The 15,175-nt window shown below is 50.6% G+C and overlaps 1 protein-coding gene across 1 annotated transcript in view; it reads left to right on the forward strand.

The window, feature by feature from the left end:
* LOC306813949 (rho guanine nucleotide exchange factor 11-like) overlaps positions 1-15,175 on the forward strand; it is a 62,112-nt gene that overhangs the window by 26,486 nt on the left and 20,451 nt on the right. Inside the window, exons 19-28 of the mRNA XM_079329631.1 lie at positions 1,038-1,122; positions 1,775-1,804; positions 3,822-3,945; positions 4,178-4,354; positions 7,429-7,476; positions 7,722-7,966; positions 9,625-9,771; positions 11,262-11,344; positions 12,380-12,505; positions 14,500-14,617. Coding sequence (XP_079185757.1) covers positions 1,038-1,122; positions 1,775-1,804; positions 3,822-3,945; positions 4,178-4,354; positions 7,429-7,476; positions 7,722-7,966; positions 9,625-9,771; positions 11,262-11,344; positions 12,380-12,505; positions 14,500-14,617 — 1,183 coding nt within the window. The remainder of the gene's footprint in view (positions 1-1,037; positions 1,123-1,774; positions 1,805-3,821; positions 3,946-4,177; positions 4,355-7,428; positions 7,477-7,721; positions 7,967-9,624; positions 9,772-11,261; positions 11,345-12,379; positions 12,506-14,499; positions 14,618-15,175) is intronic.

Raw genomic sequence — 15,175 nt, forward strand, 5'->3', positions numbered from 1 at the left:
GGGATGGAAATTTGGGATTTGAGCTGGGATTTTGGGATTTGGAAAGGAAATTTGGGATTTAGGATGGGATTTGGGGATTTGGGATGGAAATTTGGGATTTGGGCTGGGATTTTGGGATTTAGGATGGGATTTTGGGATTTGTGATGGGATTTTGGGATTTGTGATGGGATTTTGGGATTTGGGATGGAAATTTGGGATTTGGGCTGGGATTTTGGGATTTGGGCTGGGATTTTGGCATTTAGGATGGAAATTTGGGATTTGGGCTGGGATTTTGGGATTTAGGATGGAAATTTGGGATTTAGGATGGAAATTTGGGATTTGTGATGGGATTTTGGGATTTGGGATGGGTTTTTGGGATTTGGGATGGGAAATTTGGGATTTGTGATGGGATTTTGGGATTGGGATGGAAATTTGGGATTTGGGCTGGGATTTTGGGATTTTGGAAGGAAATTTGGGATTTGGGAAGGAAATTTGGGATTTGGGATGGAAATTTGGGATTTGGGATGGAAATTTGGGATTTGGGATGGGAAATTTGGGATTTGGGATGGGAAATTTGGGATTTGTGATGGGATTTTGGGATTTAGGATGGAAATTTGGGATTTGGGCTGGGATTTTGGATTTGGGAAGGAAATTTGGGATTTAGGATGGGAAATTTGGGATTTGGGCTGGGATTTTGGGATTTAGGATGGGATTTTGGGATTTGGGTTGGGAAATTTGGGATTTAGGATGGGAAACTTGGGATTTGGGCTGGGATTTTGGGATTTGTGATGGGATTTTGGGATTTGGGCTGGGATTTTGGGATTTAGGATGGGATTTTGGGATTTGGGTTGGGATTTTGGGATTTAGGATGGAAATTTGGGATTTGTGATGGGATTTTGGGATTTAGGATGGAAATTTGGGATTTGTGATGGGATTTTGGGATTTAGGATGGAAATTTGGGATTTAGGATGGAAATTTGGGATTTGGGCTGGGATTTTGGGATTTGGGATGGGGAATTCCAGGAATTCTGAGGGATTCCAGGATGTTTTTCCCAACAGAGCAGCAGCTCCAAGAAGGAGAAGGAGCAGAGGCAGAACCCGATCCTGAAATACATCGGGAAACCCCGGAGCTCCTCCCAGAGCAGTGAGTGCCACAGAATTCCCAGAAATTCCCAGAAATTCCCAAACTTTCCAGCCCTGGGACCATCCCTGACAGTTTCTGGGAATTCCCAGGGATTTCCCTAGAATTTTACAGCAATTTCCTGGGATTTTTCCCAGATTTTACAAGGTTTTTTGGGGTTTTAAAGGGAATTTTTGGGGGGATTTTACAGGAATTTTTTTAGGGTTTTAAAGGGAATTTTTGGAGGATTTTTAAGGGAATTTCCAGGGAATTTCGGGGGATCCTGATGGAATTTGGGGAGTTGGGAAATCCTAGAATGGGGAAAAAAAAAATCCCAAAGATCTCCAAAAAATCCAATCCCAAGGATGGGGATTCCCCAGAAATTCCCATGGAATTATCCAAAATTTCCCTGGATTTCCCCAAAATTCCCTTGGAATTCCTCTAGAATTCTCCAGAAATTCCCTGGGATTTCTGAAATTTTCTTGTAATTCCTCCAATTCCCAAAAATTTTCCTGGAATTCCCAAAACTTTCCCAAATTTCCCCTGGAATTCCCCCAGTCCCAACATCATTCCCATTTTTTTTTCCATTCTCATCCCATCACCATTCCCAAATTCCCTTTTTTTTTTTTTTTTTTTTTAATTTTGGGAATTTTGACATCTCCTCTTTGTTTTCCAGCATTTCATGTTCCCCTGTCCCCTGTGGAAGGTAAAAATTCCCAAATTTTTGTTGCTTTTCCTTCATTTTTCTGTCTTTTTATTTTTTAATTCCTGTTTGGTTTTGGGGTTCTGTTCTCTTTGGGTTTGGTTTTTTTTTTTTTTTTTTTTTTGGTTTTGGTTTTTGGTTTTTTTGGGGTTTTTTTTCCCTTTCCCAATGGAATTCCTGGAAATTTTGGGATATAGGATTAAGGATGGGATTTGGTGGGAAATTTGAGCTGAGAATTTTGAGATCTGAGCTGGAATTTTGGGATTCAGGCTGGGAATTCTAGGATTTGAGCTGAAATTTGGGAATTTGAACAGGAATTTGGGAATCTGAGCAGGAATTTGGGGATTTGAGCTGAAATTTGTGCAGGAATTTGGGGATTTGAGCTGGAATTTGGGGATTTGAACAGGAATTTGGGGATTTGATCAGGAGTCTGGGCTCAGCTCAGGGATCAGGGCAGGAGTTTAGGCTCAGCTCAGGGTCAGGGATGAGGATTTGGGCTCAGCTCAGGATCAGGGATAAGTATTTGGGCTCAGCTCGGGATCAGGGTTTAGGCTCAGCTCAGGATCAGGATTTGGGCTCAGCTCAGAGTCAGGGTTTAGGCTCAGCTCAGGATCAGGGTTTAGGCTCAGCTCAGAGTCAGGGTTTAGGCTCAGCTCAGGATCAGGATTTGGGCTCAGCTCAGGATCAGGGATCAGGAGTTCAGGCTCAGCTCAGGGTCAGGGTTTAGGCTCAACTCAGGATCAGGGTTTAGGCTCAGCTCAGGATCAGGAGTTTAGGCTCAGCTCAGGGTCAGGATCAGGGTTTAGGCTCAGCTCAAGATCAGGATCAGGGTTTAGGCTCAGCTCAGGGTCAGGATTTGGGCTCAGCTCAGGATCAGGGTCAGGGTTTAGGCTCAGCTCAGGATCAGGGTCAGGGTTTAGGCTCAGCTCAGGGTTTAGGCTCAGCTCAGGATCAGGGTTTAGGCTCAGCTCAGGGTCAGTTTAGCTGGTTTGTGCTGCCTGGGCTCCCCTGTGTTGCAGCCGTGCGCCCCGGGAACGTGTGCACTATGATCAGGATTTGGGCTCAGCTCAGGGATCAGGGTCAGGATTTGGGCTCAGCTCAGGAGTTTAGGCTCAGCTCAGGGTTTAGGCTCAGCTCAGGGTCAGGGTTTAGCTGGTTTCTCCTGCCTGGGCTCCCCTGTGTTGCAGCCGTGCGCCCCGGGAACGTGCGCACCATGATCAGGATTTGGGCTCAGCCCAGGAGTTTAGGCTCAGCTCAGGATCAGGATCAGGGTTTAGGCTCAGCTCAGGGTCAGTTTAGCTGGTTTCTCCTGCCTGGGCTCCCCTGTGTTGCAGCCGTGCGCCCCGGGAACGTGCGCACCATGATCAGGATTTGGGCTCAGCTCAGGGATCAGGGTCAGGATTTGGGCTCAGCTCAGGAGTTTAGGCTCAGCTCAGGGTTTAGGCTCAGCTCAGGGTCAGTTTAGCTGGGCTCTCCTGCCTGGGCTCCCCTGTGTTGCAGCCGTGTGCCCCGGGAACGTGCGCACCATGATCAGGATTTGGGCTCAGCCCAGGGATCAGGGTCAGGATTTGGGCTCAGCTCAGGGTCAGGGTTTAGGCTCAGCTCAGGGATCAGGATCAGGGTTTAGGCTCAGCTCAGGGTCAGTTTAGCTGGTTTCTCCTCCCTGGGCTCCCCTGTGTTGCAGCCGTGCGCCCCGGGAACGTGCGCACCATGATCAGGATTTGGGCTCAGCTCAGGGTTTAGGCTCAGCTCAGGGTCAGGGTTTAGGCTCAGCTCAGGATCAGGATCAGGGTTTAGGCTCAGCTCAGGGTCAGTTTAGCTGGTTTCTCCTCCCTGGGCTCCCCTGTGTTGCAGCCGTGCGCCCCGGGAACGTGCGCACCATGATCAGGATTTGGGCTCAGCCCAGGAGTTTAGGCTCAGCTCAGGGTTTCGGCTCAGCTCAGGGATCAGGATCAGGGTTTAGGCTCAGCTCAGGGTCAGTTTAGCTGGTTTCTCCTGCCTGGGCTCCCCTGTGTTGCAGCCGTGCGCCCCGGGAACGTGCGCACCATGATCCAGCACTTCGAGAGCGGCCACGGGGAGCCCCAGCCGGGGGGGCAGCGCCTGAGCACGGGCAGCGCCCCCGAGGGGCTGCTGGACACGGACAGGTGAGGGGGAATTATGGGATGGGGGATTTGATTTATCCCCCCCTAAACCCCAGGATATTTTCCTCCAGACCCGCTGGATTTTTACCGCGATTCCCGCCATTCCTAACCGCGAATCGCCGCATTTTTGCCGGAACTCCCATTTTTGCCTCCCGAATCTCAGGATTTTTTCCCAGCAGCCCCAGATGTTTTCAGGAGCCCCAGATGTTTTCAGCAGCCCCGTTTCTCCCGGCAGCTGCCGCAGCGAGGTGCGCCTGGGGCGCTCGGAGTCGCTGAAGGGGCGCGAGGAGCTGCGGCGCTCGCGCCGGGCCGAGCTGGTGCCGCGCTCGCGCAGCGACGTCGACATGGACACGGGCAGCGACACGCCCCGGCTGCACTCGGCATCCTCCTCAGCCTCCAGCCTCTCCAACAGGTGGGCACTGGGGATTCTGAGCCCAAAATTTGGGGATTCTGAGCCCAAATCCTGGGGATTGTGACCCAAAATCCTGGGGATTCTCACCCCAAATTCTGGGGATTCTGAGCCCAAATTCTGGGGATTCTGACCCCAAATTCTGGGGATTCTGAGCCCAAAATTTGGGGATTCTGAGCCAAAATTCGGGGGATTCTCACCCCAAATCCTGGGGATTCTGAGCCCAAATCCTGGGGATTCTGAGCCCAAATTCTGGGGATTCTGAGCCCAAATTCTGGGGATTCTGAGCCCAAATTCTGGGGATTCTGAACCCAAATTCTGGGGATTCTCACCCCAAATCCTGGGGATTCTGAGCCCAAATCCTGGGGATTCTCACCCCAAATCCTGGGGATTCTGACCCCAAATCCTGGGGATTCTGAGCCCAAATTCTGCGGATTCTCACCCCAAATCCTGGGGATTCTGAGCCCAAAATTTGGGGATTCTGACCCCAAATTCTGGGGATTCTGAGCCCAAATTTTGGGAATTCTGACCCCAAATCCTGGGGATTCTGAGCCCAAATTCTGGGGATTCTCACCCCAAATCCTGGGGATTCTCACCCCAAATCCTGGGGATTCTGAGCCCAAATCCTGGGGATTCTGACCCCAAATTCTGGGGATTCTGACCCCAAATCCTGGGGATTCTGAGCCCCAAATTCTGGGAATTCTGACCCCAAATCCTGGGGATTCTGACCCCAAATCCTGGGGATTCTGACCCCAAATCCTGGGGATTCTGACCCCAAATTCTGGGGATTCTGACCCCAAATCCTGGGGATTCTCACCCCAAATCCTGGGGATTCTGACCCGAAATCATGGGGATTCTGAGCCCAAATCCTGGGGATTCTGAGCCCAAATTCTGGGGATTCTGAGCCCAAATTCTGGGGATTTCTGACCCCAAATTCTGGGGATTCTCACCCCAAATTCTGGGATTCTCACCCCAAATCCTGGGGATTCTGAGCCCAAATTCTGGGAATTCTGACCTCAAATCCTGGGGATTCTGACCCGAAATCATGGGGATTCTGAGCCCAAATCCTGGGGATTCTGAGCCCAAATTCTGGGGATTCTGAGCCCAAATTCTGGGGATTCTGACCCCAAATTCTGGGGATTCTCACCCCAAATTCTGGGGATTCTCACCCCAAATCCTGGGGATTCTGAGCCCAAATTCTGGGAATTCTGACCTCAAATCCTGGGGATTCTGAGCCCAAATCCTGGGGATTTTGACCCCAAATTCTGGGGATTCTGACCCCAAATTCTGGGGATTCTGAGCCCAAATTCTGGGGATTCTCACCCCAAATCCTGGGGATTCTCACCCCAAATCCTGGGGATTCTGAACCCAAATCCTGGGGATTCTGAGCCCAAATCCCGGGGATTCTCACCCCAAATCCTGGGGATTCTCACCCCAAATTCTGGGGATTCTGAGCCCAAATCCTGGGGATTCTGAGCCCAAATCCTGGGGATTGTGACCCCAAATCCTGGGGATTCTGAGCCCAAATCCTGGGGATTCTCACCCCAAATTCTGGGGATTCTCACCCCAAATTCTGGGGATTCTGAGCCCAAATCCTGGGGATTGTGACCCAAAATCCTGGGGATTCTGAGCCCAAATTCTGGGGATTCTGACCCCAAATTCTGGGGATTCTCACCCCAAATCTTGGGGATTCTCACCCCAAATCTTGGGGATTCTGAGCCCAAATTCTGGGGATTCTGAGCCCAAATTCTGGGGATTCTGAGCCCAAATCCTGGGGATTCTGAGCCCAAATTCTGGGGATTCTGACCCCAAATTCTGGGAATTCTCACCTCAAATCCTGGGGATTCTGAGCCCAAATCCTGGGGATTCTGAGCCCAAATTCTGGGGATTCTGACCCCAAATTCTGGGAATTCTCACCCCAAATCCTGGGGATTCTGACCCCAAATCCTGGGGATTCTGAGCCCAAATCCTGGGGATTCTGAGCCCAAATCCTGGGGATTCTGAGCCCAAATTCTGGGGATTCTGAGCCCAAATTCTGGGGATTCTGACCCCAAATCCTGGGGATTCTCACCCCAAATCCTGGGGATTCTGAGCCCAAAATTTGGGGATTCTCACCCCAAATCCTGGGGATTCTGAGCCCAAATCCTGGGGATTCTCACCCCAAATTCTGGGGATTCTGACCCCAAATCCTGGGGATTCTGAGCCCAAATTCTGGGGATTCTCACCCCAAATCCTGGGGATTCTGAGCCCAAATCCTGGGGATTCTCACCCCAAATTCTGGGGATTCTGACCCCAAATCCTGGGGATTCTGAGCCCAAATCCTGGGGATTCTGAGCCCAAATTCTGGGGATTCTCACCCCAAATCCTGGGGATTCTGAGCCCAAATCCTGGGGATTCTGAGCCCAAATTCTGGGGATTCTGAGCCCAAATTCTGGGGATTCTCACCCCAAATCCTGGGGATTCTGAGCCCAAATCCTGGGGATTCTCACCCCAAATTCTGGGGATTCTCACCCCAAATTCTGGGGATTCTCACCCCAAATCCTGGGGATTCTGAGCCCAAATTCTGGGGATTCTGACCCCAAATCCTGGGGATTCTGAGCCCAAAATTTGGGGATTCTGACCCCAAATTCTGGGGATTCTGAGCCCAAATTTTGGGAATTCTGACCCCAAATCCTGGGGATTCTGAGCCCAAATTCTGGGGATTCTCACCCCAAATCCTGGGGATTCTGAGCCCAAATCCTGGGGATTCTGACCCCAAATTCTGGGGATTCTGAGCCCAAATCCTAGGGATTCTGACCCCAAATCCTGGGGATTCTGAGCCCAAATTCTGGGGATTCTGAGCCCAAATTTTGTGAATTCTGACCCCAAATTCTGGGGATTCTGACCCCAAATCCTGGGGATTCTGCACCCAGAGTTTGGGGTCACAGGGGTTTGGGAATCTGGGAAAGGAAGGGGATTGGGAGAGAAAAGTTTGGGATTTGGGGTTTTGAGAGTGGCATTTAAGGGGTTGGAAGGAGGAGTTTTTTCCCACATTTGGGATTTGGGAATTTGGGGTGATTTTTTCATCCTTTTCCCAGATCCCTGGAAAATCCCACCCCCCCCTACACACCAAAGATGGGGCGCAGGTGAGTGACCCCCCCTTGGAAAAATTCCCATTCCCAGTTTTTCCCCTCATTTTTTCCCCCAATTTTTCCCTATTTTCCCCCAATATCTCCCCTCCATTTTTCCCATTTTCCTCCCCCAAATTTCTCCCGATTTTCCCCCCATTCTCTCCTCAATTCCCTCCAGTTTTCCCCCAATTTTTCCCTCATTTTCCCCCCAATTTTTTCCCCAATTTCCCCTCAATTTCCCCCAAATTCCCATTTTCCAGGAGCGTGGACTCTCCCAGCCTGGGCTTCGGTGCTGATCCGTTCCTCCCTCACCTGCTGGAGGATGAGCAGGGCCCTGGCCCCGACCTGGAGCCTGACCCTGAATCCCAACATTCCCAAAATTCCCAAAATGCCCAAAGCTGGCAGCAGAATTCCCCAAATTCCCAGAGCTGGCAGCACTCGGTGAGCCGGGAGCTCGTGGCCAACCTGAGCCAGAGGGAGGTGGATCGGCAGGAGGTCATCAACGGTGGGGAAACCTGGAATTTTGGGAATTCTGGGGGGGAAACAGGGATTTGGGGATTTGGGGGAGGGTGGAATTTAGGGGGAGGGTGATTTTGGGGGTTAAGATCTTGGAATTTTGGCAATTCTGTGGGTGTTCCAAAGATTTTGGGGGTCAAAATCCTGGAATTCCAGGAATTCTGGGGAACTAACAGGGATTTTGGGGTGGGTGATTTTGGGGTGGGAATTCCAGGAATTCTGAGGATTTTGGGGGTCAAAATCTGGGAATTCTGGGGGTGCTCCAGGGATTTATGGGATTTTGGGGGAGGATGGATTTTGGGGCAGAACTCCTGGGATTTGGGGGGAATTTCTGGGATTTGGGTTCTCATTCCTGGCATTTAGGGTCTCTTTCCCTGCCTTTTCTTGGGACTTGGGGTTGGATTTTGGGGTGCAGCTTTCAGAATTTGATGTCCCCAATGTCCCCAGTGATGTCCCCAGTGTCCCCAGTGTCCCATTGATGCCCCCATTGCTGTCCCCAGAGCTGTTTGTCACCGAGCAGTCCCATCCTGTCCCAGTGATGTCCCCAGTGTCCCCAGTGTCCCCAGTGATGTCCCCATTGCTGTCCCCAGAGCTGTTTGTCACCGAGCAGTCCCATCCTGTCCCAGTGATGTCCCCAGTGTCCCCATTGATGCCCCCATTGCTGTCCCCAGAGCTGTTTGTCACCGAGCAGTCCCATCCTGTCCCAGTGATGTCCCCAGTGTCCCCAGTGTCCCCAGTGTCCCATTGATGCCCCCATTGCTGTCCCCAGAGCTGTTTGTCACCGAGCAGTCCCTGTTTGTGTCCCCAGTGTCCCCATTGATGTCCCCATTGCTGTCCCCAGAGCTGTTTGTCACCGAGCAGTCCCATCCTGTCCCAGTGATGTCCCCAGTGTCCCCATTGATGTCCCCATTGCTGTCCCCAGAGCTGTTTGTCACCGAGCAGTCCCATCCTGTCCCAGTGATGTCCCCAGTGTCCCCAGTGTCCCAGTGATGTCCCCATTGCTGTCCCCAGAGCTGTTTGTCACCGAGCAGTCCCATCCTGTCTCAGTGATGTCCCCAGTGTCCCCAGTGTCCCAGTGATGTCCCCATTGCTGTCCCCAGAGCTGTTTGTCACCGAGCAGTCCCATCCTGTCTCAGTGATGTCCCCAGTGTCCCCAGTGTCCCCATTGATGTCCCCATTGCTGTCCCCAGAGCTGTTTGTCACCGAGCAGTCCCATCCTGTCTCAGTGATGTCCCCAGTGTCCCCAGTGTCCCAGTGATGTCCCCATTGCTGTCCCCAGAGCTGTTTGTCACCGAGCAGTCCCATCCTGTCTCAGTGATGTCCCCAGTGTCCCCAGTGTCCCCAGTGTCCCCATTGATGTCCCCATTGCTGTCCCCAGAGCTGTTTGTCACCGAGCAGTCCCTGTTTGTGTCCCCAGTGTCCCCAGTGTCCCATTGATGTCCCCATTGCTGTCCCCAGAGCTGTTTGTCACCGAGCAGTCCCATCCTGTCCCAGTGATGTCCCCAGTGTCCCCAGTGTCCCCAGTGATGTCCCCATTGCTGTCCCCAGAGCTGTTTGTCACCGAGCAGTCCCATCCTGTCCCAGTGATGTCCCCAGTGTCCCCAGTGTCCCCAGTGTCCCCAGTGATGTCCCCATTGCTGTCCCCAGAGCTGTTTGTCACCGAGCAGTCCCACGTGCGCACGCTGCGGGTGCTGGATCTGCTCTTTTACCAGCGCCTGCGCCGGGAGCAGCTGCTGAGCCGGGAGGAGCTGGGGCTGCTCTTCCCCAACCTGCCCGACCTCATTGATGTGCACAGTGAGCCAAATCCCCAAAAATCCCAAACCCCCAAATCACAGAGCTCCTGACCCCACTGATTCCCAAAACCCCACTGGGATCCTGCTCTTCCCCAACCTGCCCGACCTCATTGATGTGCACAGTGAGCCAAATCCCCAAAAATCCCAAACCCCCAAATCCCAGAGCTCCTGACCCCACTGATTCCCAAAACCCCACTGGGATCCTGCTCTTCCCCAACCTGCCCGACCTCATTGATGTGCACAGTGAGCCAAATCCCCAAAAATCCCAAACCCCCAAATCACAGAGCTCCTGACCCCACTGATTCCCAAAACCCCACTGGGATCCTGCTCTTCCCCAACCTGCCCGACCTCATCCATGTGCACAGTGAGCACAGATCCCAAAATTCCAAATCCTCAAATCCCGAAAATCCCACAGTCCCCAAATCCCAAAGTTCTCAAATTCCGAAATCCCCAAATCCTGAAAATCCCAAATCCCCAAATCCTCAAATCCTGAAATCCCAAATCCTCAAATCCTCAAATTCCACAATCTCCAAATCCCCAAATCCCACAATTCCCAAATCCTCAAATACTGAAATCCCAAATTCCCAAATCCTCAAATCCCAAAAATCCCCAAATCCTCAAATCCTGAAAATCTCACAGTCCCCAAATCCCAAAGTTCTCAAATTCCGAAATCCCCAAATCCTGAAAATCCCAAATCCCCAAATCCTCAAATCCTGAAATCCCAAATCCTCAAATCCTCAAAATCCCAAATCCCCAAATCCCACAATTCCCAAATCCTCAAATACTGAAATCCCAAATTCCCAAATCCTCAAATCCCAAAAATCCCCAAATTCTCAAATCCTGAAAATCTCACAGTCCCCAAATCCCAAAGTTCTCAAATTCCGAAATCCCCAAATCCTGAAAATCCCAAAATCCCAAATCCCCAAATCCTCAAATCCTGAAATCCCAAATCCTCAAATCCTCAAAATCCCAAATCCCCAAATCCCACAATTCCCAAATCCTCAAATCCCAAAATCCCCAAATCCTCAAATCTCAAATACCCAAATCCCAAATCCCCAAATCCCAAAAATCCTCAAAATACCCAAAATCCCCAAATTTCCAAATCCCCAAATCTTTTTTCCCCTCTCTTTTTTCCTTTATTTTTTCCTCTCTTTTCCCTTTTTTCCCCTGATTTTTCCCATTTCCCCCTCTCCCATTTTCCCCTTTTTCCCTTTTTTCCCCATTTTTCCGATTTTACCCATTTCCCCCTCTCCCATTTTCCCCATTTTTCCCATTTTTTCCCATTTTTCCCATTTTCCCCATTTTTCCCATTTCCCCCTCTCCCATTTTCCCTTTTTTCCCCATTTTTCCCATTTTCCCCATTTTCCCCATTTCCCCCTCTCCCATTTTCCCCTTTTTCCCGTTTTTTCCCATTTTTCCCATTTTTCCCATTTTCCCCATTTCCCCCTCTCCCATTTTCCCCTTTCCCCCAAACTCTCTCCCCATTCCCAGATTCCCTTCTGGAATCCATGAAGAAGCTCCGGGAAGAGGAGGGTCCCCTCATCCGCCAGATCGGCGACCTCATGCTGGCCCGGGTGAGCCCAGCCCCAAATTTGGGAATTTTGGGAATCCTGGGAATGCCCCAATCCCCTTCTTCCCAGGAATTCTGGAAATTTTAGGAATTCTGGCCATGCCCTAATCCAGTTTTTCCCAGAATTCCTGGTTTGACAGGGCTGCCCAGCAGGAATTCCAGAGCGTGGCTGGCCCTGAATCCCTGAAATCCTGGGAATTCTGGGAATCCCAGGAATTAAATCCCAGGAATTCTGGCAATCCTGGCCATGCTCTGATCCCATTTTTCCCAGTTTTCCCAGTTTGATGGCCCTGCCAAGCAGGAGTTCTGTGACCTCTGTCAATCCTGGCCATGCTCTGATCCCATTTTTCCCATTTTTCCCAGTTTGATGGCCCTGCCAAGCAGGAGTTCTGTGAACTCTGTCAATCCTGGCCATGCTCTAATCCCATTTTTCCCATTTTACCCATTTTTTCCCAGTTTGATGGCCCTGCCAAGCAGGAGTTCTGTGACCTCTGTCAATCCTGGCCATGCTCTGATCCCATTTTTCCCCTTTTTCCCATTTTTCCCAGTTTGATGGCCCTGCCAAGCAGGAGTTCTATGAACTCTGTCAATCCTGGCCATGCTCTGATCCCATTTTTTCCCAGTTTGATGGCCCCTGCCAAGCAGGAGTTCTGTGACCTCTGTCAATCCTGGCCATGCTCTGATCCCATTTTTCCCCTTTTTCCCATTTTTCCCAGTTTGATGGCCCTGCCAAGCAGGAGTTCTGTGAACTCTGTCAATCCTGGCCATGCTCTGATCCCATTTTTCCCATTTTTCCCAGTTTGATGGCCCTGCCAAGCAGGAGTTCTGTGACCTCTGTCAATCCTGGCCATGCTCTGATCCCATTTTTCCCATTTTTCCCAGTTTGATGGCCCTGCCAAGCAGGAGTTCTGTGACCTCTGTCAATCCTGGCCATGCTCTAATCCCATTTTTCCCAGTTTGATGGCCCTGCCAAGCAGGAGTTCTGTGACCTCTGTCAATCCTGGCCATGCTCTGATCCCATTTTTCCCATTTTTCCCAGTTTGATGGCCCTGCCAAGCAGGAGTTCCAGGCTGTTGCTGCTGCTTTCTGCTCAGGGCAGTCTCTGGCACTGGAGCTGATCCGCACCAAGCAGCGCAAGGAGAGCAGGTTCCAGCTCTTCATGCAGGTTTGGGCCCTTCCCAGACACTTTCCTGTTTTATTCCCAATTTTTACCTTCCTTTCCACCTTTTCTGTCCCTTTTTTCCTCCCCTTTCCCCTTTTTTTCCCCCCTGATTTTCCCCTTTTCTATTCCTTTTATTTCCCCTTTTCCCCCAATTTTTCCCCCAGTGGGGTCAGGAATTTTGGGAACTGCTGGGGTCAGGAACTTCAGGATTTTGAGAACCCTTGGGGTCAGGAATTCTGGGATTTCAGGAACCCATGAGATCAGGAATTTTGGAATTTTGGGAATCAATGGAGTGAGGAATTCCAGGATTTCAGGAACCAGTAGGGTCAGGAATTCCAGAATTCTGGGGTGCAGAATTCTGGGATTTCAGGAACCCATGAGCTCAGAAATTTTGGAATTCCAGGATTTCTGTCCCCCTTGGGCTGCAGAATTCCAGGATTTTGAGCACAAATGAACTCAGGAATTTCAGAATTCCTGCATTTCTGCCCCTCTTGGGCTGCAGAATTCCAGGATTTGGGGCACCAATGAACTCAGGAATTTCAGAATTCCTGCATTTCTGCCCCCCTTGGGCTGCAGAATTCCAGGATTTGGGGCACCAATGAACTCAGGAATTTCAGAATTCCTGCATTTCTGCCCCCCTTGGGCTGCAGAATTCCAGGATTTCAGGCACAAATGAACTCAGGAATTTCAGAATTCCTGCATTTCTGCCCCCCTTGGGCTGCAGAATTCCAGGATTTCATGCACAAATGAGCTGAGGAATTTCAGAATTCCTGCATTTCTGCCCCCCTTGGGCTGCAGAATTCCAGGATTTGGGGCACCAATGAACTCAGGAATTTCAGAATTCCTGCATTTCTGCCCCTCTTGGGCTGCAGAATTCCAGGATTTCATGCACAAATGAACTCAGGAATTTCAGAATTTCTGCATTTCTGCCCCTCTTGGGCTGCAGAATTCCAGGATTTCATGCACAAATGAACTCAGGAATTTCAGAATTTCTGCCCCTCTTGGGCTGCAGAATTCCAGGATTTCGTGCACAAATGAACTCAGGAATTTCAGAATTCCTGCATTTCTGCCACCCTTGGGCTGCAGAATTCCAGGATTTCAGGCACAAATGAACTCAGGAATTTCAGAATTCCCGCATTTCTGCCACCCTTGGGCTGCAGAATTCCAGGATTTGGGGCACCAATGAACTCAGGAATTTCAGAATTCCTGCATTTCTGCCCCCCTTGGGCTGCAGAATTCCAGGATTTGGGGCACCAATGAAGTCAGGAATTTCAGAATTCCCAGATTTCTGCCTCCCTTGGGCTGCAGAATTCCAGGATTTCGTGCACAAATGAACTCAGGAATTTCAGAATTTCTGCATTTCTGCCACCCTTGGGCTGCAGAATTCCAGGATTTCATGCACCAATGAGCTGAGGAATTTCAGAATTCCTGCATTTCTGCCCCCCTTGGGCTGCAGAATTCCAGGATTTTGTGCACAAATGAACTCAGGAATTTCAGAATTTCTGCATTTCTGCCCCCCTTGGGCTGCAGAATTCCAGGATTTCGTGCACAAATGAACTCAGGAATTTCAGAATTTCTGCCCCTCTTGGGCTGCAGAATTCCAGGATTTGGGGCACCAATGAACTCAGGAATTTCAGAATTCCTGCATTTCTGCCCCCCTTGGGCTGCAGAATTCCAGGATTTCATGCACAAATGAACTCAGGAATTTCAGAATTCCCGGATTTCTGCCACCCTTGGGCTGCAGAATTCCAGGATTTCGTGCACAAATGAACTCAGGAATTTCAGAATTCCTGCATTTCTGCCCCCCTTGGGCTGCAGAATTCCAGGATTTCATGCACAAATGAACTCAGGAATTTCAGAATTCCTGCATTTCTGCCCCTCTTGGGCTGCAGAATTCCAGGATTTGGGGCACCAGCCCTTTTAGAATTCCGGGATTTCAGGCAGCAGCAGGGTCAGGAATTGCAGAATGCAGGCTGTCAGGGCTGTCCCCCCTGCAGGAGGCCGAGAGCAACCCGCAGTGCCGGCGGCTGCAGCTGAAGGATCTGATCGTGTCCGAGATGCAGCGCCTCACCAAGTACCCGCTGCTGCTGCACAACATCAGCAAGTGCACCGAGGGTAGGAGGGGAGCCCGCTCACCTCCCTCATTTCCTTCTCCTTGCAAACCACACATTGCCCTACCAGCTTTTTTCCCATGTTATTCTCCCATTTTTCCTGGATTTTTCCCATTTTTTACTGGATTTGCGGCATTTTTTTCGCTGTGTTTTCCCTTGAATTTTCCCCTGGATTTTCCCCATTTCTCCCCAGATTTCTCCCCATTTCTCCGTGAATTTCTTCCTTGGATTTTTCCCCATTTCTCCCTGGGTTTTCCCATGCATTATCCCCATTTCCCTCCCCAGCTGGTTTGGAAGAGCAGCAGAAGCTGTGCCGTGCCCGGGAGCAGTGAGCCCCATTTCCCCATGGATTATTCCATTCCCCCATGGATTATCCTCATTTCCCCATGGATTATTCCATTCCCCCATGGATTATCCTCATTTCCCCATGGATTATCCCCATTCCCCATGGATTATTGCCATTCCCCCATGGATTATTCCAGTGATATCCCCATGGATTATCCCCATTCCCCCATGGATTATCCCCATTCCCCCATGGATTATTCCCATTTTTCCCTCCCCA

The sequence above is a fragment of the Erithacus rubecula genome (genome assembly GCF_903797595.1).
Source record: "Erithacus rubecula genome assembly, contig: SUPER_33_unloc_1, whole genome shotgun sequence".
In the NCBI taxonomy this organism is placed as follows: Eukaryota; Metazoa; Chordata; class Aves; order Passeriformes; family Muscicapidae; genus Erithacus; species Erithacus rubecula.